This window comes from Eleutherodactylus coqui, chromosome 13 (genome assembly GCF_035609145.1).
Source record: "Eleutherodactylus coqui strain aEleCoq1 chromosome 13, aEleCoq1.hap1, whole genome shotgun sequence".
NCBI classification, from domain to species: Eukaryota; Metazoa; Chordata; class Amphibia; order Anura; family Eleutherodactylidae; genus Eleutherodactylus; species Eleutherodactylus coqui.
In genome coordinates, this window is record NC_089849.1 from 75,976,148 (window position 1) to 76,002,502 (window position 26,355).

The following is a 26,355-nucleotide window of genomic DNA, read 5'->3' on the forward strand; positions in this document are numbered from 1 at the left end:
AGGAGCTTGGTTCTGGTATTGTATCTGTGTACCGAGTTTGGTTCTGGGTCCCCACTTTTTAATTGGTATGCAATATAGTGCCGAGTGATGACTGGTTGGATGGAGTGATCCTCCCAATTAGCGTGCCTTTTGTTTGACTCTTAATACAGGAAAATTAATTGGACATGTGTGCAAATGGCAGAATCTGCTGCTTACAACCAATAGGTGGCGTCGGTATTTGCATTTTACTAATACTTCAAGATATTACAAGACCTGTAGAGGACACCTCCCTATCATCTAATTCCATGTACGTTATGCAGATTAGGGCTGTTTTCACATGAACGATTATAACGTTCAATTTATGGACTGAAATTACATGGGACTACCTGTTGGATGCAAATGCCAGACAAGGCATCCCAGAAATGATCATTCCAGTGCTGTTGCACAAAAACAACATTCGCTCAGCGAATGAAGGTGGAGCGGGTCGGGGATCATTTTGACACCCCCCCACCCCCCTGTTCACGCAGTTGATCATAGATGAACATCTGCCCGTTTCCACGGGTTGACTTGTCATTTGGTTTTTAGGCTTGGATGAATTAATTATTATGCATCATTCAGTCTGTGTGTGCCACTGAATGACAATTGTTCACATTCTTGCTGAATGCGGAATTTTGAAGGGTTTTTCAGCTCATGTAAAAAGGCCCTGTAGCATGTTATATTAAATGGGTTTTTTTTCACATGGGCACATTTTTAGTTATTTTTCATTTGAGTGAACAGTCCAAGCAAGAAAAAAACCCCCCCCCAAAAAAACCAGTTAGGCCTAGTGCCCACGGCCATGACGGGCTCCGCAAGCGGAATTCCGCAGCAGAGTCTGTCACGGTGCCCTCCCAGAGACCCCATACTTGCCTCCAGATCTGCTGGCCGATGTCCCGCAATTCGTGCTGGCGTGCACCCGCCGGCAGCGTCAGGTGACGCGGGCATCGGGCGGGGAAGTATTTTCACGCTATCTACTGCTGTGCTACAGCAGAAGATAGCGTGACGGACGGCTTCCATTGCAGTCAAAATGGAACGTGCTGCAGGTGATTATGGGTAATTTCACACTGCAGAATTCCGCACTGTGAGCATTGCCGCAAATTTCACGTGGCGGAAATCTGCCCATGGGAATTGGGCCTTAGGGTGCCTGTCCACGGGTGTGATTTCGCCGGCGAATCACGCCATCTGACGATTTCCATAGCATTGCTATGGAAAGCATCGGCCCCACTGTCCACGAACGGAGAATTATTGCGATTCTCCGCGGCGGGCAGTTCGCAGCATGCTGCGAATTGCCCCGATTCTCCGCCATCGGCCTGTCTATTAGAATAGGCTGAACGGCGAAGATTTGCCTGCAGCTTCTGCTCCCAGGCGGCGGCTCCCATGTCGGAGATCCGCTGCGGGATACCGCAATGCCCGTGGACAGGGGGCCTTATGTCCTACTTTTGTATTTATTTACCAAACGAAAATTGACCATTTGTTATAGGTGTAATAAGAAAAAAGTGTGCTTGTTTAATGTGACCCATTTTATTGCACGGAACCATAAGAAAAAATCTGCAGGATCTTTAATTTCATCATTTAGCCCATCATGTTCTCTCTCCGTCCTCCACATGCTTATCAATTGGATGGAAATCGCACTGAAAAATCACTTGAACATTACATTTTTCAGGACTGGGAAAAATGCCCGTGTGAATATACCCTTAGGATGTTTATGGGCTATACGTTCCACTGCCAGTACAACATTATATTGCATAAATGAATGAATGACCACATTGTAAGCTTGACATCCGAAAGTCGGAGCAGATTCATGAGTTGGAACGATATCTGCACAATTTATGCATTCATCCACTGATCAGAAGACTCCCTTGTCTCCTTCTGAGTATTGTGGATCATTGGTGAATAGGAACAGTCCCTTCTCAATTGTCTTCCTAGGAATGGGGTGGCTCTGATACACCACCAGCTCCTGCTAATAGAGGTCACCCCCTCCCACCACCACCACCTATGCCCAATCCCTTCTTAATAGGTGTGAAGTCAAGAAGAAGTTGTAGCCTAGAGAAAGTTTACATAGTATAATGGGATGTCCATAGAAGGAGGCATTCCTCTGTGTGTGCGATCCCTCTCTCTGATGGTGGGTATTGTGTATTATTACATACTTGGTAGACTTTGCTGCCCCCCCCCCCCCCCCCCACTGCCCAGAAATGGTTTTCTGATTGGAAGCTATGCTGGGTGTATATATGGGATGAGCAGTTTCCTGAGTCTATAGAGTGCTGTTTGCAGATGTCTCCAAGGCTTGAGGCAGCCTCAAGTAACCTTTAGCACACTTGGATCACAGGGACTTGACACGGGATTTTGCTGGTTTCCTCATCAGCTTTTGAAAGAGAGATTCTGTATTGCTCCGGATTCCTGTAATCTGATTTCTTCCTACAAGAGATCAGCTGTACATATTTCACTGTGAGGCTCAACCTTACAACTACCAACTACCGGAAGATATTGCGTGTGCTCACTAAATATTTCGCCCTTCTTCTATAACTCCCATTACTTTTTATTTTTTGTCACTTTTTCACATGCATTGCATTACACAGTTCCACTCACGGAAAATAGAATGCAACAAGTTAAATTTTACCACGGATATCCGCAACATAGAGCCCACTGTTCATAGAACATTCGTAAATTGCAGCATGTTCTGTTTTTGCCCGGATTCCACGTAGACTGCTTCGTTTGAAGCCATCTGACCCGTGGCCCATCTGTAATTGACATTGTGGATAGGTTATAGGTACTCGCGTCATCGCCTAGCGACGGCATGAGAAAAACAGTTTTAAACAGGTACGCACAGACTCCGGCGGGCACAGGGCCAGAATCCACTGCAAGCTCCCGCATGCGGAATCCGACCTGTTAGTTTGCAGCCGGCCTACAGCAGCACTAATGGGGCTTTCATACTGCTGGAAACCAGGATAGACGGAATTGAGTAACATTTTTCACCCCAGGTAACATACCTGCTAGTTGGCCATATTATATACCATCATCTAATAGACAAGACTAGGGCTAGAAAATAAAAATGCATTTTTAGGCTTTCTACACACGGGCGAGCGTGATATCAGGCTGAGAAACTTGGCCTAATACCACGGCGCTGTGACGTTTTTCTGAAAAACTCCTCCCACCACTTTTGGGAAGGAGCAATCCTCCAATGTGGCTTTCAGCTTTCATCGGCAAGTGTTTCCCATTGTTTGCTTTCAAAGGGAAGCCTAGCATTGCACTCCTGTGCACATCTGACTGTCCCATTGAAAGCAATGGGCATTGCGTTCTGAGGACCACGAAAAGGTAGGGCATGCCGCAATTATTCAATTTTATTTATTTATTTTTTTTCCCAAAAGAATGGAGTTCATATTTGTGCAGCTCGCAACACACAGATCTCGCACTAGTTTCTTAGCCATGTGAAACCGGCCTTATTATGAAGGAAAGTGGGGGTTGTTCTGTTAGGGAGCTTGAAGGATTGAGAATTTATGGGGAGTAGAAAGAAATGTCGCTTTCCTTGACATCCACAGCAGCAGCACCATTGGTGGTAATTGGGTCAGGGTGGGTAACTATTACCTGCAAACTCCAACACCACACGAGCGCATATCGCCCGGCCGTTTTCACAGCCGGCCGATATACGCTACGTTGGGAGGGAAAAATCTGGTGAACGGGGCGCACAAATCAAACGTTTGTGTGCCCGTTTATACGGCCTGGTGAGGCCGGCGCAAATGCGGTGCTATGCACCGGTTCGCCCCGCCTCCTACTATTCATGGCTAAGGACAAGGGGCAGGGAGAGGGTGGGTGTTTAGCTCTGCCCACACCCCACCCATTGTCCATAGCCATTACTGGGAGGAGGTGGGGCAGACTGGTGCTTGGCTCCACCCCCATCCTGCCACCCTCAAAGTGAACAGAACGAGCGAGGAAGAGCGAGAGGTGAGCCTGTGCTGGGAGGGAGGGGGGGGGGGGGTGAGAGCAGAGGGAGGGAGTTAAGCAGCCATGCTGCTAAACTCCCTATGGCCGTGGGCTGACGTATTCCGACCCAAAAGATAGTTCCAGGTCCATCTTTTGGGCCCGACATAAAAACGCCCGGCACTATATTGCCTAGGCCGGGCGTTAACACGTCTCAGAAATACGCCCATGTGATCTGATGCACTGGCGAAAAATGCATCAGATCACAGCGCATGCTGGCCTTGAAAACGGCCGGTCGACATGCACTTATGTGAAAGAAGCCTAAGGCCTCATGTCCACGGGGAAAATCGGGCCTGCTACGGATTCTACATGTAGAATCTGCAGCGGGTCCCTCCTGCCCCGCGGACATGAGCGCTGAAAATACGAATAAATAAGAATTTACCTATCCGTAGCGGGCGGCGAAGCTCTGCTCTTCCTCACGGCCGGATCTTCTTTTTCGGCCGGCAGATGAATTCCTGACGCCGGCGGCACGTCGCCGGCACGTCGTCGACGTGCCGCGCTCATGCGCCGGGCACATCCGCCGAGCCGAAGCAAGGGAGATGCGGCCGTGAGGAAGAGAAGAGCTTCCCGGCCCGCTGCGGGTGAGTAAATTCTTTAAATTCCTATTTTAGGTCTCCCGCGGATCCGGACGGCTTCCATAGGCTTCAATAGAAGCCCGCGGGAGCCGTCCCCGCGGGAGACCCGCACGAAAATGGAGCATGGTCCAGATTTTTTCATGCTCCATTTTTTTCTTAAATCCCTTTTATTGACGATCCGCGGGTATTTATCTACCCGCGGGTGGTCAATGCATCCCTATGGGGTGCGGATCCGCGTGCAGGTAATCCGCTGCGGATCCTAAATCATATTTTCCCCGTGGACATGAGGCCTAAGACTGCTTTTCAAGCTCTTTTGATGTCCAGTCTGCAATGATTTACAAACGTATGAGAGATTCTCCATAAAGTTGTCCTGCAGACTCCGTCATGTTGAATGTCATGTTTCTCATCCAAAGATATGGCAACTGTTCAACCTGTTTCGCTCAGGTTGTTGCCACTAGTAAGCAGACCTTGAGTGTTAAATGTTTAAAGGGCTTCTCAACCACTCTGTCCCTCTTGGTTGCTGCTGACCAGGACATGTGACTGCAGCGGCCAATCAATGGCAATAGGACACTGCTGTGACTGCTGATTGGCTGCAGCAGTCACTTGTCTTGGGCAGCAGCAGCCAGGAAGGACAGAATGGTGAAGAAGCAATTTTAAGTCGTGAGTAAACCCTTTATATCATTCTCCTTCAAAGGGGGGTAATGGGCTGTCCAGAACCTCACACACATCTGATTTTTGAGCTGCATTGGAGATGGTGGGATGAATTCTCTGGATGGTTTTGATATTAAAAAAAAGTTTATCAAAGGTTCATCTTACAACTTCACCCCAGAACTGCCAACAAGGCAGAAATCCGCACCCTGATCGTTGCATGTTTTAAGGCCCTTGACAATCCCCTCTCTTGGGAAATCCAAAATATCCCGCAGATTAAAGGATATTCTGGAGAGACCAGTCTATTCTTACACTATCTGACAAAATCCATACAGGTTTTCTTAGTATTTGGTCATCCTATGTCACCACGTCTGAAATTGATGGCCGCTTTCAGAAGACCTGCTTGCTTATGGTCATCCGTGGAGAGAACCCACCTCTGTTCAGCTAGTAGGAGCTAATGGAATTCACAGACTTGTTCCTATCTGATCTTCTGCAAGAACTATTGGTGCTGCTGCTGTGGATGTCAAGGAAACAAATTTTCTTTCTATATCTGAAAGCCATCAACGCACTGCTGTTGATTGATCTTTTGCTTTAATTTGTGTTTTTATTTAGATCACTCTTTTGTGATTAGGCTTCGTCTGAATGGTACATTAACACCACAAAACATACTTATTGTCAAAAAAATAATCCCTCCCCTAGAAGGAATTGTCAGAATAGAATGAAACTTTCTCTGTGTCATTGCAACGATGATATAAGTGAGTGATGACCATATTGGAGCGAAAAGATAAAGCTGACCCCTTAAGGGAAGCCCTAGTACCCTGTTGTACCACCTCTAGCTTGGATACAAGATGTGATATGGGTGGACGTGAAGGCTCCAGTACCCTGTTGTATCCAAGCTAGAGGCAGTACAAGATGTGATACGGGCAGGCATGGAGGCTCTAGTACCCTGTTGTATCCAAGCTAGAGGCGGTACAAGATGTGACATGGAGGCTCCAGTACCCTGTTGTATCACCTCTAGCTTGGATACAAGAAGTGATACGTGGAAGGCATGAAGGCTCTTGTACCTTGTTGTACCGCCTCTAGCTTGGATACAAGATGTGATATGGGCAGACATGGAGGCAGACAGGTTCTGTATGGTATCCTGCAACATATTGGTCAACATTTGCTGTAACCGAGTGTCTAGATCATGCAAACTTGTAGTTTGTCGAAATGTGCATCCCAGATGGTCCCTTACATGTTCTATAGGTGCTAAATCTGGTGATCGGGAAGCCATGGAACATTCCTGTGACCCCCTTGTGTGTGCGGCCGAGCATTATCCTGCTGCCTCTTGGAAGCCGCCATGAGGGGAACACATGTGGCTGCAGGATGTCCTGAACATATCGCTGAGTTGTCATTGTCCCTCGTACTACTACTAGAGGTGAATGACTGTCATATGCGATGGCCAGCAGACCACCACATCAGTAGGGGACAGTGTGCTACTCCACAGCAAAGGCAGGATTGAGGCGCTCACCCCTAGGTCTCCAGACACAAACACGGTCGTCATCGATGCGCAAACTAAACTGTAGTGTCCAGTTTCGTTGTTCCTGACACCACCGCAAACAGGCGACGGTGGGTGTCAAAGGCCGTACAAGTAATGGGCGCCATGAGACCAAATGTACTTCAGCCAAGCACCTGAAAATCGTTCTGACGGATATAGGCCTGTAATGACGGTGCCACCTATTTATGGGTGGAAGAGAACAAAACCGTTGGAGCTGCTCGTGCTTGTCTGACAGTCCTTTCTACTAGTGGTCTTGTCAACGGCGTCCTGAGCCCCGTCGCCTTATCTCCCCTCACAACGGCGTCCTGAGCCCCGTCGCCTTATCTCCCCTCACGTATCCACTGGTCAACAGTCTGGTTAGAATGGCGGCAATGCATCGATACGACCATCCAGTTTTTTGCATCCCAGTACCCTTCCCTCTCGGACTCTGTTAACGGGACAATCTCTTTGATTGTCAGAGGCGTCTAGTGGTCAACAAGCTCCACACAAGCAGAAAAATAGGTCACTACACACAAGGAGCCTCCGAGAGCCTTTTCGTAATCACGCCATAACTCTATTTACATATCTGCCAGGGATGTAACTTTATGTCGAGTTTTGCAACAAAACGACAACTCTTAGGTAGTTTTTTTTTTTTTTTTTTTTTTTGTAAAGCGAGGATGTACGCATATGGACAGCATTTCATCCGCACGGCAAAAAAAAACAAAAACGCAGACATATCCCAAAGGTATCCACCTACCATTGTGGATGGCATGCGATAAATACGCTTCTATAGAAAACAATGGAGCCAGTCCCCATGTAATCTGCAATAAAATAGAGCGTGCGGTGTTTTTGTTTTTGTCTTTTTTTTTTTTTTTAGATCTGCACCCATAAAACGCAATGCAAATCCACTTGTGTGCGTGGAGCACAGCAGAACACATTTTCTATGGCCAAGTAGTACAGCGGGAGCCAATCGCAGATTCCATGGTAAAAATCCCCCCTGTGTGCGTGAGCCCTAAAAGTTTGTCTGAACAAGGTCAGCAGTCTTAAGGTACCTTTTACGTGGGAGAACGATCACTCCTGCGCCTTCACACGGGAGTGATATTTCTTCAGTGACTGAAGGCGGAGTGCACTGGAGATCTCTTCCATCTGTCGGCTGCCATTCAAAGTACATGGGCCGTTGCTCAAAGAGTATACTCCCTAGCCCAAGCGCCCAACAGCCGGCCCAATCGCTCCTTTCCTTTCAGGAGTGATGATTGCTCATTGAGTGGAGGCGGATCTCTCCCAGCCATCTGCTTCCATTCACTGTGAGCAGGCGGACTCTCAAGGATGACCGAAGACTGGATTATATGGAACGAGCAGTAGCTCCATGTCAGTGAGCTGGAACAAAGCAACTATTGAGCGATTTGTGTTTTTTTTGTTTTTTTTTTTCTCCATCAGTACTGTCAGGTTTGGATGACTGTTGGCCAAAATCGCTAATTTCAGGTACTTTTCAGACAATAGTCAACCCGTGTGAACGTACCCCAAGGATGACTGTTGGGCACCTAAGCAGCAGTACCAATGATTGCTCGCTGACTGGAGGCGGAGTGTTCCAGAGAGCTTTTCTCCCGCCACCTGCCTCCATTCAGAGTAACCAGGCAGTCATTCATAGTTCAACCGAGTGCTTGTTTGAACAGGCCGACCCTCGCTTGGTTTTAGGTGAGCTAAAATCCAAACTACTCCGACTCGCTCTGTTGGGTCCAGTGTCTATAGGACAGTCAAATGTAATAGAAGCTGGATGTTACCCTTCCCAATATCAATGAGGTGTGTTCCTGCTGAGTCTGACAGTGTCCAGCCAGCGCTGACGGCAGCCCCTTAAACCCTTAGGCCACCTGCAGACAGGCGGAAATTCCGCGGCAGGTTTTTTTCGGTGGAATTTCCGCCCCTGAAAGCTGCCATAGGATTGCGTTAATAAACGCAATCCTATGCAGACGGTTGCGTGAAATCTCGCGCGGCAAACAAATGGCGGCATGCTCTATTGGGGGGGGGGGGGTTATGTCCCTGCAGGGGACTTGAGACAAAATTTCTATGATTATACATTGCAGTATTTCTGTACTGCAATGCATTATTGCTTACCTTAGCGATCACATGCCATGACAGGCTTGGATCGTTATCCATCCATCCGCTATCTGATGTCTGATTTTCATGGCAACCCAAGAGCTCTCTCCGATGACTTGTGAACCTTTTACCTGCCGCTATCTTCATTTTTGCAGTTGGAGTCCGTCTGACAGTCACAGCTGGCTGTGGCTGCAGGATGGTGTGGGCTCACTTCTGAGCTGGTACCATGTGCCCAGGATGTAATCTTGCACCCTGTGGCATTAAGAGGTTAATGACTAGGCAAATGGTAACAGCCTGGTTGTCCATTTATTTATGCCTTCCCCAGAAGAACAGAGCGGACCTCTAAGAGGTGCTGCAGTAGTTACTACAATAGACATGTCAGGAGAGCCGACAGATCCTCTTTAAGCTTCGTCATCGGGCTTACAAACCAGTGTTAACTAATAGTAGCGTTTTGTACAAGGAGGGAGGTAAACCCACACGCACGCAGGGCTTATTCAGCAGCAAGGAAGATAATTATATAGCAAATTCCTTGGCTTGACGAAAAGTAAGCTAAGCTTAACTAGTGTTTAAAGATAAATAGGATTATGCAAAAATATTCCCCATTGTTCCTCTGTGGGATTACTCCCACTCATGCATCGCAGCTTGTACTGATGTGGCTAAGAACTTTAATTTTTCCTTTATTTTTGTGATCAGGTGGTTTGTCACCTGTTTTTTTTGGGGGGGGGAAAACAACAAGTTTACAGGCTCCAAAATCTTGTGCAATTCAAGCGACCCTCCAGGCCTGGACAAAGAAAGATGGCCGAACTGCTTCTCTGACTACCTGATGCAAATTGCGTATTAGTATGTATCGGTAGTCTAGGACACTGCATGCTGTTCTGATTAGTCCCTGCTACTCACATGGGCAGCACTGGTTAATCAAAGTAGCTGTAGAGTCAGACACGGTGTGCTTCAGGTACTTAGAGAAGCTAGTGCGGCCATATTTGTTTGTCCAGGCCTGGAGGGTTGCTATTAAAAATAAATTTAAAAAAATTGTTTTCTGTGTCAATTTTTATAGATGGGCACAAAAAAAACTACTAAAATCCGCTCTCTACTTCTTGCTGTAGCACTGATTATGTCACTGACACTAGGGACATGTACTCGCTGCAGCCTTTCCCCAGCTCACTTGGCCATTGCTCTCCACTGCCTGTTGCAGCCAATCCGCAGAGGAGCAAGCGGCTGGGGATCAGATGAGTGGAGTATGACTTTCTATATTTTGTCACCTCTCTGAGCTTCTTTCAAAAAGTGTTTTTGAGCCTGAGTAACCCCTTTTAAAGAATATGGATACAGAGTCTAAAGGTTGGTAGCAATAATAGACATTGGGTTAACTTCTAACCATAGGCATAACTTCTAGCCAACCACTCATCATTCCCAATTTCACAACTACCATGCAAGTTTAATTTGGCTAAAAATGCAAGTTTTATATCTGCGGAGCTGCGGGACGTAAAAAAAAAAAAAAAGTTATTAGACTTGAAAAGTCCACCCTGATGGAACCATAGTTACTCTAATAACACTGGTAGACCACTAGTCTTAATAGACATTAATGTTTTCTGGCAGCCCCCAAGTATTCAGCTGATCGACGTGACAGCAGTACTCAGGTGAGCATCGCTGGCACTTCAGGCTATCCTAGGCACAGCGCCGTGTATTGTATAGTGGTTGTGCCTGGTATTGTACTTCCATCCCATTCACTTGTTGGGACTGGGTTGCTCTTAGGCCATGTAACCGAAGAACGTGACATCACAGGCCTAAGAAGAGGTACAGCGCTCACCCAAGCTTCACGGCCTCTTCAATCAGCTGATCAATGGGGATCCTTGTCGGCGGACACCCTTTGATCGGTTATTGATGACCTGTCCTGACAACAGGTCATCAAAGGTTTAGTCCTAAAAAAAACCCTCTTTAAGGGTATGTTTAAACATAGCGGACGTAATGCGGAATTTCTGTAATAAATTCCGCAGCTTTTCCACATCCACAACAAAGTTAAAATCCACACTAGTTTAGAAGTTACAGCTCTCCCCTCCAAGTGTTCGCGCCCCCAGAGACTTGTCAGCCTGTAGTATGTGCGGCGCCGCTGGTCAGGTGATCGCGGATTGTGACTCTGTTCTAGAAGCAGAAATGATGCGGAGATTCTACAGCAATTCTACCACATGTAAAAGTACGCCAAGGCCATACTCACACGTGCTTTTTACTGAGGCACTAATAGGGTTATAACACTCCCATAGACTTCAATGGTGCTTTGCAGTCTTGCGCCCGAACGCGGCGCTTTGTGAAGCTGCCTTTTTTTCCTTTATCCCAAGTATGGTCTATTTTTGCCACATTTTTGTGCTTTTTAATGCATCTCATCACCCATTGCAATGATGGGGTGCGTTAAAATTGCGGCAATATGCAGCACTCTGTGTGAGAGTGGCCACTAGCTCTTATTAGGGCTCCTTCACACAAACGCATGGGCAGTTGGGTATGTCTCAGCCCTGTGTTTTTGCAGAATGAACTGTGTGTTTTTGTTTTTTTTCTGTTTTTTTTTTTGTAGTTTTCCTTTGTTACTCTTCCTGGAAGTTTGTGAATTAACACTTGACCCTGTGAATGGAAACGCTGACCCTGTCCAAAACATGCTGATATATATAGTAGGAACACCCCCTGTCAGCATTGATTGGACGGTAGCGGAGTGTGTAGGACGTGCCCCGTTGACATTTTGGTGACACTCCTATATTATTTAATGTTTTCCAGGAGTAACAGAAGAATGGCACAAAGATAAATTCTAAGGGAAAAAAAAATGTATACTCTGGGTAATACAAGTCAGAGGTGTAACTTGAAGCTCTGGGCCCCAATGCAAAGTCTGTAAATATAATGCTTTATCCATAGTACTGGGCTCCCTATATGGAGAAGAGAGGCCTTATGGGCCCACTAAGGCTCCTGGGCCCGGGTGCAACCACATCCCCTGCATTCCTCTATAGTTACGCCAGTGATGCAAGTACTTGCTAACATGAACATGTTCTGAGTGCCCAAGTTCTCCTTGAGGAAGTGCTGTGCCCTGTGATACGTTGTGTGGTTGGGCTCTGGCAGCCCAGGCACTGTACCTCTGTGAAGTCTGCACCTCCATGTATTTGCATCTTTGTGCAGCTTGCAAATTATACAGAATGAGTGCTGTTAATGCAAAGAAATCAAGGTTTCTGGGAAAGCAAAGCGATAAGTCTTGGCCAATGGAAGGCCGTTCGTAGCATCTCTGTGCTCTAGAAATGCAAATAGCAGTGCGGTAAGCCGGGGTACTTTGCATCCACATCATTTGAATTGGGACTTCTGAACAATGGGAATACTCGTCATTCAATACTTGAAGTTCCGCTCCTACGCTACCATGTTCAGAAATGTCGCAAGTCTTTGATATGGAATTAGTGGACTTGGGTAGCTTATAGCAGTGGGAGGTAATTTTCTGTGATATAGTGTTACACTGAAATAACTGAGGATTGCAGTGTAGTACTCATGAAATTGCAGTTGGCTGAACATTGGCCACAGGTGCAGCAGAAATGGACTGCAACACGTTGTGAGATCAGGTCTCTTTATAGGGCGCATTTACACAAACTATGTACTCGCGAGTTCTGTGTGATGCAATGTGCATAAAGTCTCATAATTATGTAATCCAAATTGGGTTAATTCCTTTTGTTTTTACGCACTTTACATTACAAGGGTTGCGCCCGTGGTCCATTTTCTTCTTTTTACAATTTTAAGTATTTCTATGCTGTTACCTGTGGTGACGGTAATTGGACTGGCAGCACCTTACTAAGTATTCTATGAAAAATTATTCTGAATAATACGATCACATCTATAATGGGAGTCTCTCAACTCTTCTCTTGGATATCACTGACACGGCCTCAGCGCATCGGTCTGGTGGAGAGCAAGCACTGTGAGGGGAGAAGCCGTCTGCAGAGTAGAAGAACTTCTATCTGTTACAGTGCGGCTCTGGGGATGTCCGTCTGAGTGGCGAGGGCAGGAGCACACTGGAGCTGGTGGGACACAGGAGGCAAGGGGCTAATAAAAATTATATGATTCAGACACTTATTAATAAACTGCAATATGGGAACAGTTGTGTCTGCAGCTGTTCTATAGAGAACAGCTGCAGACATCCGGATGGAGCGCCCTCTACTGGTATGTAGTGAGGTGAAGACCGATTTTTCTCAGCATCTGCATAGCAGAAGAGGAGTTTTGTGAAAGCTAGGTTTTATCAACCTATTCTGTACCTATTTTTGAAAATGCTTAGACTCCTCTCTTCTGTAGACTTAAATTAATCCTACTCTTTAACTTAAATTTACCACAATGTCACCCCCCAAAGATGAACTTCACTGGCCAATGTGATAAAAAAAAACCTAATGGCTTCTAATGACTTCTCTTTCATATGGAGCCCATGCAAATGGTTTTCAAAGTTATCCTACACTGTATGCAAATGAGCAGAGAAGAGTCATTATGAGCTGCCAAGCTAATTACATCCCCTTTCTCTTGATAAACCGCTCCACACAATCCTCATTATACAGGATATCCTGTCATATGTGTTGTGCTTGGCTCGACTCCTAAGGAGGCAGTGTGACTCTTCTTGACCAGATGACTCTTCTCTGCTCACTTGCATGTGGTGTTGGATAACGTTGATCCCAAATAGGCAGAAATAGCCGGACAGGTGTCTGTTTTTGGCCTCATCTACTATGCTACTGTTTAGAAAACCCCACCTTTTTGAAGGCTTTTGCAGAAGGTTGCTCCACATATCGGCTTAACCTTGCACCCTCTCCCCTAAGGTGTGGCAGGACTTTCTAAAATCTACTATAACAATTCAAATCACGTGGTCACTTTTGCCCTTATTGGGCACAAGCTAACACCTTTTAGGGGTGCACCTCCTTCCCCCTACCCCCATATTAAAACCTATTGTCACTTGTAATAGAAGTTTTCTCCACATGCAATTCACTTATATAATTTGCTAAATGCCTCCAGTCCAGAGCCTTGCCTTTGTTCCACATGCCTCATCATGTAGTCCTGTCTCTTTAACCCATTTAAGGACCAAGCACCGTAAATTTACAGCACTTGGTCCCGGGCTTAACGTCCAGCCATATGTGAAATTACGGCGGGTATTAAAGCCTCCTGCTTCTGCAATCAATCAGAAGTAGAATGGGTTGTCAGCTGATAACCCAGAGGAGGAGAGAGAAGTGGGTTTTAACCTCCTTTTATTTAGTACACAGTGCTCAATGAGTGCGGTGTACTAAAAAAGTGGAATGCTTTCTTTCGCTATGCGAGCCGGCAGTCAGTGACCGCCGGGTGACCTCTGTCCCAGCAGAGCTGCAGGGTCCCTGAAGACCCTGGTCAGCTCTGCCAGGGACTACTGTCACTACAGGGGATGTTTCTCCCTATAACTGAGGCTCCTATAGATGCCCCACCTACAGTGGGAAAGTGTCAAATAAAACAAAAATATGTGAATGACCCCCAGAGGTCTTGTATGACGTCATGGAGGACATATGCATGTAATTCTTTTTACTATCTAAGTAAAAAAAAATACAGAATAAAACAATATATACATAAGAAAGAAAAGAACCCAACGCCAACCAAAACCGTCGCTTTATGCGCCCTGTAAACCAAAACCATACATATTATATATCAAAACAAAATGAGGAACTACAAATGTTAGTTTTTTTTTTTCTTTAAGATTTTCACCCCCCAATAGATCAAAAAAAGTCAGTGAAAAAGGTATTGAAAAAATAGCCATATGTCTCAGGAAAAAAAACGGCAGCAGAAATAATTTTGGTAGCTGAAGGAAAAAAAAAGGGCAGTGAAACTACCACATGGGTAAAATCCCTAAAAAGTGTCTGGTCCTCAAGGGGTTAAAAGACACCAAGTATATCTTAGACTTGTGACTGCATCTATCGTGTAACAATAAGCAATGGAAATGCCAGCCGGGCGTGTATACTCCTGCCTTTACACCATCGCCCACACGGTGCAGAATAGGTGAAATCCTTCTACAGCATCAGGATTGCAGACTGCCCTGCTCCGAGCATTGTCTATACCCCGACAACCATGGCATCATCCTGGGATCTGCCCGCACCTGCCCTCCCGGGGAACACTGACTCAATTCAGGGAAATGCAAACTTTAGAATGCGCCCTTGGGGACAATGTATGCAAATGTCTCCTCTCTAGAAAGAACTTATTTGTTATGGGAAGCAGCCTTGTAAACTTACCCAGACCCAATGGCAGTCCTGCCGTCTCATGTAGCAGAGCTATCCTATCCTGCCAACTCCCTTCATGCCAGTACAGTCTGTACTCCTAATTACTAAGAACCAGATAACCAAAGTGTGTTTATCTAGTGCATCCGCTTGGCTGATTGTCCTCATTAATTTCTACGTAGGAGTTAGGTGCTGCTGCTTTGTGGTGGAAGGGTGTCAAAAGAACTTGCGGTGTATTCTCCCACAGTAGCCTAATGCGTACGGGCAGCCGGTAGACCGGTGGTTTATCTCTTCGGAATGGCATAACTAATGCATTGTGAATGCCCTATGGCTTCCATTGATGGCTAGGATGGAAGTTCTCTGCGGAGAACAGCGGATGCACAAAACACGACCTTCATGGTGCATTCGCACGGGTGAGAGGGATTGCTGTCCCAAAAACTCAGACTGATTTCGCGCTTGTAGAATCGCAAATCTGGAGGAGAGATCGCAAGTGCTTCCAACAGACTTCAGGTGTAAAAATCTCCAACGCCGTTTGTGAGGGGTGGGGGGGGGGTTAGTGAAAAATAAGTGGCGTCACAGCGATCGTGCTAATGTGGTGTAGTTGGTGTAAAACACAGTGCTTCTGTGTCCATGTCCCAGTTATCCCTTGGTCACCCATCCATTATTTTTTTGTCATGCAGTCTGTACAGCAGTACTTTTTTTGGTGCGTTATGAATTAGCCGAACCACAGCATTGATTAGCCAATTTATAAATCCCGCCTCCACAGCGTGACTGGTTCTTCAAACTCTGCTCAGCCAATCAATGCAGAGCTGGATAAATCAATCACTGCCTTGCATTGGTTCATCGAGTGCTGCATTGACTGGCTGAATAGCGCTGCATGAACCAATCAGAGGCATTGCTTTCTAAAGGCGGGATTTTTGAATCCCGCAACCAGGAAGTGATCTTTTTGTGGGCGAACGAGGACTGCAGGATGGCCAACGGAGCTCCGGAGAGCAGCGAGAAGACCCGTACCGTGCCTTTTAGGTAAGCTTTTTTTTTTTTTTTCTTTCTTTTTTTTTTTCAGGGAAGTCAGCTAGGGCTTCTTTTAGCGAGAGGGCTTAACTTTCTTGCGATTGTTATCGCTGGCAGCAGCGAAGCGATGTGCGATAATATATATATATTTATTACTATAGATTTTTTTTTTTTTTTTTTTTGGTTCCTCAAGAAAAACTCATTGCTGACGCTACCAAATCGTGGAACCACAGCTGGGATATCACCGCAATTTTGTAGCGCTGCTATTGCTGTTGCCCGCGTGAAAGAGGCCTTACCCTGATGCACTAAAGCCCAGGTTTGGAGAAGCACTGCATGAGTACTGTTTAAACTAAACTGTATGAATGAGCCAACAATGATTTTCATGCCATAAGGTGCTTTTAGACGGAACGATGATCTTCAAAAAAATCATTCAAATTATTTTTTATGCTTGTTTTTTTATTTTATTTTTTTTTAATCTTTTTTTTTTTTTTTATTTTTATATATTAAAAAAGCTAATGAAAGCTTCGCACCAAATTTCCTATTGGGTTGTTACCTGACTTCTCTAGTTGTGCGGTGATCTATCCCCCCCCGATTCCTCCGTCGTCTTATACCCAGGCTGACCTGCCAATCATGACTTGGAAAAGCTGGGGAGGACATAATGGGCAGCTTCTTACTCCACTTTCTCGGACCCTGGCACACGCCGAGTACAGCTTTTACAGCTTGTTGGCCTGTTGTGTTCATGGCGCTTGTTTTTGGTTATTTGTCAATAGATGTCTGTACGGCTCCTGTTTCTTCACAATCCGTTTCCGTTAAGTGCCTCTGGATTTCGTAGGTTACCAGCAGACAGTGGAAATAGTCCTCGGTGAATCCGTGCGTCAGTTTACTTGACGCCATTCTTGGATAATGGATCTGGGGAAAACAACATCTCGGATAATGGATTGTGCCGTCTATATTTAGACTGGTACACCGTGCCTAGTACAAAATGCTATGGCGCACGTCACTACTGAGAGGACCAAAGTTAGTCATTGCATTTTATATCCCCACGTTGTCATGGTAACAGGTGCAAATGGACTTTTACATCATAGGCTTCAGAACTTTCTTTGTCTCTAAAAAGTTGTATTTTTATCATCCGTGTCCTGACATTGCATTAAGCCTTCCAGCGTCTAGTTGGCATTGGATAGGAGACCGTTACAGTACAATGCCTTTTAGTATGGCAATGAAAAGATCTGTAACGGGCTTGAGAATATTCTACATTCTCGTACAATGCTTGTAAGTGAGGGGACCTTCACAAAGGATGTTTAACCCTGTCCAATCCACTGTCTGACGACATTCTGATTGAAGCCTGTACAGCTCCGATGTCATAAGATGTCCGGCAGGGTATTTTTACTGTATATTACTGTCCGCTTTTGTTGTCAGGGGTCTCTCCAGTATGTCCCATACTGCTGCACTGGCTCTAGCCAGCAGAGGGCGCCATTGTAAAATGGCAGAAAGGGAAAGCCCCCTAGGAAACCCTGAACCCAAAATTGGATTGCAAAGGGTTAAAATAAGAGTAATAAAACAAGAGGAGGGGGGGGGGGCAGCGCCCGATACGAAAGGAAGGGAAGCATAAAAGCAACGATCAAATGCTAAACAGCCGTTCGAGGAGACACAAAATGGGCTCTGCTGTAACACTGAGACTCCACCAAACTTACAACAACTCCGAACAGCTTCAAGGTGGTCTCCACAATACAACCGCCCCCCTTTCCCCTTCCCCGTCCAATCTCAGATATCCAGAATGGGAGGGTGCTCAAATCCCACAGCCACTAAGATCTCGGTACAAAAATATTGAACTATATACGAAAATGGCACTTGGGGACAGTAGAGTGATTATATAATTTTTTTTTTTTTTTAGATATATATATATATATACATACACACACACACACACACACTCTGTAACTGACTTACTCCCTAAAGAGAAAAGTGCCTCTGCAATACTTCCTTCCACGAAACCAAACTGTTTCTACAGTTTGGTTTCGTGGAAGGGGGTAATGTAGGTGCTGTCGCATTTTTGAGAAGAAAGTCAGTTGTGGATATTTTTATTATTTTTTTTATATATCACGCTATTTTTGTATATTTCTATTAGAGTATTAACACAAAATTCTGTGGAATGGCCAAGACTGTGGTCTGACCTTACCCTACTGACCTGCTGTGGCATGAAGACAGGTGTACAGGCATCCCAGAAATGATGAACTGAAACACATTTGAACGGAAGAAGTGTCCAATAGTCTGCAAATGTTATTTGCAGTTACAGGAAACGTTAAGTAGAGGTGATTTACTGCTAAAGAATCGCCCAGGCAGGGGTGAGAGGGGTTTCCATTCATTATGTAACTAATCTTGTGTGTGTGACCAAGGTAATGCCACACGACTTCTAGATAGTTATAAGTTATTCCTTTCTATCTGAAAACTCTTTTTAGTGGGAATTGCCTCCTGTTCTCTCAAAGGGTCAACAGAAAACAGAAATATGAAGAAAATGGACTATACCACACACGCTATTCAAATGTTTGGGGGAGTCTTGTCATATTACTGTTGACTGTATACTTTTTTTTTTTTTTTTTTCTAGGTAAATTTAAAGGCTAGTAATAAGTGTCCTTTCAGCAGGCAGAGATGGTACTGACTCTAGCTAGTGATATGATGCTGCACTGATGCATCACTGGATTTAGTACAACTAATGGCTCATGCCCACAGCCGTGACACCCCATCTACCCCCCCCCCCCTTAAGACTCCATACTCTAGCGGAACTATAGCGTAAAGGCCGGCTTCCAATGACGACAATAGAAGCCGGCCGTGCTGGAATTCCGCAGCGTGAACATTGAGCTATTAGGTTCCATAGAACCTAATGGCTGTGGTGTAATGCCGTGGATTTCTGCCGCGGGCATTGGCCCTAAGGCCCCCTGCACATGAACGGAAATTCCACGGCAGGATTTCCCGCAGAAATTCCGCCCATTCCCGCCTGCATAGGATCGCATTACAAAATGCAAACCTTTGCACAAAACCGTGATTTGTCCTCGTGAAAACACGCAGAAAACAAATCGCGGCATGTTCTATTTCTGTGGTGATCTCGCAGAGGCCCGCACGGAAATGTCACTACCAACGCGCACATTGCTGAGCAGACGCGCCGCACTGGTCACTGCAGGGGGTGCAAATCTGATCTTGCTGCAAGAATTCTCGCAGCACGATCCGGCCCGGCCGTCTGCAGGCGGCCATGTAGAGGAAGAGACGCCAGGGAAAAATCTAGACCTCAAGATGGTGCCAGATCAGCATCAGACAGGAGGCTGCACTGAATGGAAGCAACTACAGTAGACATGTCCAGAGTGAAAGGCAATCCAGTGAGGGAGGCAGTGAAAGAAAATTCTTTCCGCTGGGCTGCATCTTTAATTTCAAGGGCCCACTTACTTTTTCTTCATGCGGTGTGGATGATTACTCTTTTTGCACAATAAAGGGCACAAACGGCACAGCTGTTTGTGTCATTAGTTTAGATAGTGTTTGTCTAGAATTGTGACTTGGATAACAATCGGACCACATTTTAGTAGTAGATCTCTGTGGAAATGCAGGCAATTCCAAAAGTTTCACTTACTTTTTGTTACAACTGTTTCTGTTCCATGTGGCTGTGAGGTTGATGCTGTCCCCTTCCCTTCCGTAAGAATGATATCCTTGATCTCCACATTAGAAGCCAGCAACTTCCGAAGACTTGCAGCCTTGGTATATGTGAAGTTTAATGATTTCCTCTCTCCACAGGTTCATGAACCACCGAGCCCCAGCAAACAGCCGCTATAAACCGACCTGCTATGAACACGCTGCCAACTGCTACACACATGCAGTAAGTTGATGCCGTAGTAAGTCCAATGGAAAGCAAGACAATATATACAACGTGTCCATTCTTATTTCGCCCCATGATATAATTTTGATGTTCCCAACCCAGGACTTCAAGAGTCAGGTTTTTTTAGTTTTTTTTTAACCGGTTTTCACAAAAATCTAACTTCTGTTCTGTAACATGAGGGAGTCCCTCTGATGGCTCCTGGCTAATCCCAATCTTGTCTGCAGACCAGGATTATTTTATTGCCTTCTTCACGGAGTACATGACATGTTTTAGTAGTTGTTCACAGAAATAAAAGCCGTATTTTCAGTCGCCTTGTAAAAGTTATGAACCCTGTTCTCCGGCTACTGCCGAGCTTTATTGCTGAAGATTTGGCATGTGGCCAACCTAGACCTGAGAGCAAATGCATAAAATGGCTTGTTTAGGTCTTTTGGAACTGTGCGTCCTTCTCATCATCAGGTTTCTCAAGCAGATGTGTGTGACGGTGGTGGCCACATGATTGAGTGCAGCGTATAGATCTCAGGCCGTGCATCCTATACACAAGACCTCTGTTGAAACCAGCTCACCGACACTGGACACATTATCCAATATCCTAGGAGTAATAGGCTCAGATACCCACCTCTACTCTAGGAACCGTTTCATAGGAATACTGCGTTTATCCTCTCTATAGCATACACTTCTTAAAGGGGTTTTCCATGCAGCGCTGGGATTGATTTCAGTGAGAGCCGCACCTGCAGTTACAAGCGCCAGCCACTATACACGGGTTGGAGCAGTGGTTTCCGATCTGACCCTGGTGTATCAAAACGGACAGCAAGCTCTGCCTGTAAAGCCCCTTTTAATCATGTGACTTAAGATGTGTAAAATAAGTTATGCCCCCAGATTTTTAATAGCAGCATGATTTACTAGAACTTTAAAGGTACTTTTGAAATGCCTTTTAACCAGGGTGTTCTTGTGCGTTTGGTTTCTTTTTTCCTCGCAGTGAATCTACAAAGCTAAAAATCTCAGCATGTTGTATCTTTTGTCGTTCTCACCCATTGCTTTCAATGGCACCTTTTAAAAGACATTGCATGGAATGCGATTGAAATCAATGGAAAACCCTTGCGATCTTCTGACACGCGTTTTACGTGTGCCTGAGAATCGCAATTTCAAGGAAGCGATGCGAGCTGTTTTTGGAAGAAAAAGCGTGTGCTGGCAAGTGTTATATCGAGCTGAGTTTCTCAGCCCGATATCGCGCTCGCTCGTGTGGATGTAGCCTATGCCTGGTGGGGCCGCCGATGGCGGCAGGGCAGGGGCCTGGTGGGGCCGCCGATGGCGGCAGGGCAGGGGCCTGGTGGGGCCGCCGATGGCGGCAGGGCAGGGGCCTGGTGGGGCCGCCGATGGCGGCAGGGCAGGGGCCTGGTGGGGCCGCCGATGGCGGCAGGGCAGGGGCCTGGTGGGGCCGCTGATAAACTACAGCACTCTTGTGTATGGCACATCATCACTGGCAGCTTTTAAACAAAAACAGCTGGGGGACCACCAATGCATCCATGCTGCAGAGGAGAATACTTACCTGTGTGTTGGGAGAAGGGGGATGGGGGGAGAGTCTTTTACTTTTTTCACAGCCATGCTGTTCCTTTTATTTTTTTTTCTATCCCCTAAGGCCACAGACAACCTCTTCTAAGTTCAGACGCTGTTAAATTCAGAACCTGTTCTATCAGTTGGACAAGATGAGGACAGGTTTTAAAGCAACCCTCCGGCCTTGAATATACCAAGATGGCCACACCGTAGTCTACCTGAGGCACACTGTAGATTAGCATGCAGCGCTGGGCAGTCAGGGACGTATATAGTGTCTTGTGGTCTCTCCTATACTCCACTTTCCTGGCTCTGCTTACGGGTAACAGGCGGCCTGTGTACAGAACCTCACAGGCTGATTGCAGCCAGTCGATACAGCTCTGGGGCCGAGAGTGGAGCCGGTGAGGTGAGTATAGGATGTTATAAATTTTACATATGGGAAGCATGAATTTAAAAGGGGTTATCAGACATATATATTTTCAAATGGTGAGGGCTTCATACAGAAACTATATTAGAAGGTTATGTAACTTTTCACTAACGTTTAGTTCTATTTAATAGGAAGTCCCCTATAAAGAGAACCCCTCTGCTCTTCTAACATGTTTGTTTTAGGAAATACTTGAATTTCTGTTTACTGTATATAACCATTTTGGAACAGTTTTCTTAGAACTCTGTTGTGCTGTTCCTCCTTGAGTGAATTCTTAACTGGTTGTTACCAGATGGGGGCGTGTCCCTACACATTGTCCAATGAATGATGACCGTCGCAGACACACCATTAGACAAACGGGAATGGTAAAGGCCCATTTGGACACAACGATTATCGCTCAAAAGCCATCTTTTGAGCAATAATCGTTGAGTGTAAATGTACCCATCTTTCAGTCTTCTGCTGAACGATGTCCTTCAGCAGAACAGCTGGTAAGACTGACCATGTGCTGTGTTATGTGGGGGGGGGGGGGGAATAACAGCTGATTGCATTGTCTTATATAGAATTCAGAGACTAGCGGGTGGTCCTCTGAGTAAATTCAGCTCCCGGCGGCTCACACGCTACTAATTGGTACTAATAGGCATTAGTACCAATTAGTAGATTATGCAAAATGATCGCTCAAAAGCCACTTTTTGAGCGATCATCTTTGTGTCTAAATGCACCTTAGCAGTGAGTTGTCACTTTATTTATGGCTTTCTATGAGGATAAACCAAAATAGTACAACGTCGAATTCTAAAACCAGATACTCTAGAATAGTTTCTTTGTGGGAAATACAAATGTGTACTAAAACGGACCAGGAGAGGTAACAGATCCTCTTTGTTTCAAAATATTTTTTATTAGGCGTTTACAAATCCAGTAAGGCGTTACTTCCATCTGATAAAGGATCTACAACACGGGTTCATTACAGCCTTTCAAATACTTAAAACCTTAACGTTTTACAATTCTTTTGGATATTAAATAGGTCCCCATCACAACCTTGTGACCGGAACAACAAACTTGAATAGCATTGAACAGTGTTATGTACTTGGGAGAAAAGAGGATAAGAAAAGAAGGAAAAAGAGAGGAAAGGAAGGAATAGAAAGGAATATAGGCAGGGAAAAGGGAATTAAAGCAATAAGACTAGAGATGAGCGAGCACGCTCGTTTAAGGCTCATGCTCGAGCATCGGTCTTTTCGAGTAACTGATTACTCATCGCAGCGGGGGGGGGGGGGGGGGGGGGGAATCACTCTCTCTCTCCCCTCCACCCGCCGCACCCCCGCATGGTGCTCGGACAAGTAATCAGTTACTTGAAAAGACTGATACCTTAAACGAGCGTGCTCGCTCATCTCTAAAGAAGACAGATAGGTGTAGATGTGCGGCCACAGGAGAAGCCCACTAGTAATTTAAGTTTTTGTTATAGTCAACGACATGTTTAGGTCTTTGGAATTGTGCGGGGGGGGTTACCTAATTATGGCGGTATAACACTATTAAGGAGCCAAGTGTTCAAGCTGGGAGAGGAGTGGTATATAATTCACGAAGTCCATGTGAAGAAAGTTAATATAGTAGGCAATTGGGAATTACCCTCAGCTGCTTCACCTTCACTATCGTCAGGAGCCTTCTGACATTGTCGCTCTGCAGTAACCCCACTAATTACTCCGTTCACATATACAGGCTCTAAATTAGCTTTGCAGATATCATCAGTTCTACAGTGTTTCTTCTTTGCAATACTTCAGGCCATGATAGTTTACATAATGAGGGTGGATCAGTAGATCATGATGGACTATCTGACCATCCCCAAAGTGGAAAAAGTATCTGGGGCTGGGGATGGAACTCTCTTCGAAGAATCCAGCTTGATGGTTAACATTAGATCAATTCTTGATTTAAAAAAAAAACAACTCTCCCCCATACGCACACAATTCTAGATCTAAACCTTAGTAATGCTGCTTTCCTGGCCATTTCAGACCCTGTTGTTGTTCTTCATGTGGTTCAAAAACAAGGTAATAAATCTTAAGTGTGGTCACACTACAGCTAGCAGGAACATTTAGTAATTGCATAGAGCATTTCAACTCCTCGCCATTATTGCTAAAAGTTTCCTTCTCCCTGTAAATAATTAAACAAGACTTGCACGCATCATTTAATTCATTTCTTGTAAGCATTCCATAATTTGGATACACGGTAGTTTGCAGCCCATCTATAGCAATTCAGTAGGATGTAGGAAAATTCCACTTCACCAGTTATGTTGTATTAATGACTTTCCCATAAGCTATCAGTGGTGATAGGCCTGAGAAAACAAGTGACCTAGAGAGGAGAATCTCCAGCCCAGTATGTGTCTACTTGGTGTCACAAAGCCGTAGAAGCATTACCATACATATTCGATGAAGATTGGCCAAACCTGATGACTTTGACTAGTCCAGATGATCATCTATTGTGCACAGGGGGCCTCTTGACTCAACGGCAGATGTTGAAGGCGATGAGGATCGGGCAGTTGGATTCTCCTTCTACCTACGGCTATCTCACTAGTATAGGCTGCCTAAATCATAGTCACAAACTGTACTGATCCATCAGGCCAAAATGTCTTGCACCTTCCAGCTACTGAAAACTTGTGCTAGACAGTGGGACATTAGTAATGAAGACATTGACACCTCACCCAGTGGTGTTACTCATAAGCATGTGCCTACAGGAAGTTTCAGCCCTGGTCCCAAATATGTACAGCCCATTATGTAGGGAAAGGAAGTAGTACAGGAACCAAATCAAACTCTGAGTGATGAGATTTCATGTAGGCTTCTTATCAGTGGTTGATTACCTAATAAATGTAGCCAGCTATAGACCGATCTTTCAGAAGACAATAAGAGGGCTTGTAGACGAATGATTAATCTTTCACAAAATCGTTCAAATAAGCAAAATCAAATGCTATTCTTCAGTCTAAACGTGAGCCAGCGACTAAACGACGAGCGAGGATCCTTCGCTTTTTGCTCATCCCTTTTATGCAGGCATAAACATTGGTGGCTCGTTCAGTCTTTCACATGCAGTGAATGTGAAAGACTGATCAAGCCAACAATCTGTCTGCCGGTCTCAACAGGCTACACGAGAGTTAACTAGCTTGTTCAAACGAGAATCTGCTCGTCTAAAAGGACCTTAAGGGTCCTTTTACACAGGACGATTGCTCAGTAAATGGAGGCGGAGCGTGCTAGTGATCGTCCCGGCCCCCCCGCCTCCATTCACAGTGAAGAGGCAATCCTTTTTGCTTTTTAAGCCTGCAAAGACTAAACGATAACTGAACAGATTATTGTTCGTCATTCAGTCACTGGCAGCGGATAAACTGACCGGTTATCTTCAGATTGGCACGATCCAGCAAGAATCTGATCGATGATCGTTCTATGTAAAAGGGTCCTTAAACCGGAGTGTGACCAAATAAATATTCCACTGATAGCTGCAACTGTGTTTAAAATAACATAAAGAGCTGTACTTGCCTGTCTTTTTGCCACAGGGATCCAGCTTTCTAGCCCCGCAGTCGTCCTGGCATGCGTTATGCAAGATGTCGTCACAGGAAGTCACCTGGCCTCTGCAGCTAATCGGAGGCTGTCACCGGTCTGAACTCCTGGCATGACACCCAGGACGTGAGTGCTAATGACAGGAGAACAGTCGGTGACACGGCAGCAGCCAGGTGAATTCTTGCGACACACTCTCCTACAACAAACGCCAGAAAAATGGCAGGGCTGCAACGCTAGATCCCCGTGCAGTGGACCGAAAAGTACGGCTCTGTTATTTTATCGGAGTTGCGGCTGTTCGGAAAATGCTGTCCAGTAACCGGACAACCCCTTTTTAAATATTGTATGGTTTAGGAAAAAACATGGCTGTTTTTCTTCCAAAAACTGCACCACCCTTATCTGTGGCAGAGTTGGGTACTACAGTTTAAATTCATGCCAGTTGAATAAAATTGGGCTGTAAAGCGCAACATCCCATGGCCAAGGATGGTACTTTCTGGACCCTCCAGCCCAGGAAAAGTAAATATGTCGACCCAGTTTCTCTGACTACTTGATGCACATTGTGTATTAGTATTCATCATTGGTCTAAGACATTGCACCTGCTTTGATTAACCAGTGCTGCCCATATCAGCATTGACAAATTGGATTAGCATGCAGTGTCTTAGACTACTGATGCATATAATGCACAGTGCGCATTAGATAGTCGGAGAAGCAATTCAGCCATCTTTGGTTCTCCAGGCTCGGAGAGTCACTTTAAGGGCTTCCGTCCATGACAGTATTTTCATCGCGTATTGCGCGTGGGTTGCACGGCCGCGTGATATGCGATACATGGAGTCAAAAGCAGTCAGTGGACTTTCATTGATCCGTGTGTGTGTGTGTGTGTGTGTGTGTGTGTGTGTGTGTGTGTGTGTGTGTGTGTGTGTGTGTGTGTGTGTGTGTGTGTGTGTG

The 26,355-nt window shown here is 45.6% G+C and overlaps 1 protein-coding gene across 2 annotated transcripts in view; it reads left to right on the plus strand.

Moving 5' to 3' along the window:
• Positions 1–26,355, plus strand: part of MMD (monocyte to macrophage differentiation associated) — a 58,126-nt gene that overhangs the window by 7,483 nt on the left and 24,288 nt on the right. For both annotated transcript variants that reach the window (XM_066587852.1, XM_066587853.1), the window contains exon 2: positions 19,833–19,914. In XM_066587852.1, coding sequence (XP_066443949.1) covers positions 19,833–19,914 — 82 coding nt within the window. The remainder of the gene's footprint in view (positions 1–19,832; positions 19,915–26,355) is intronic.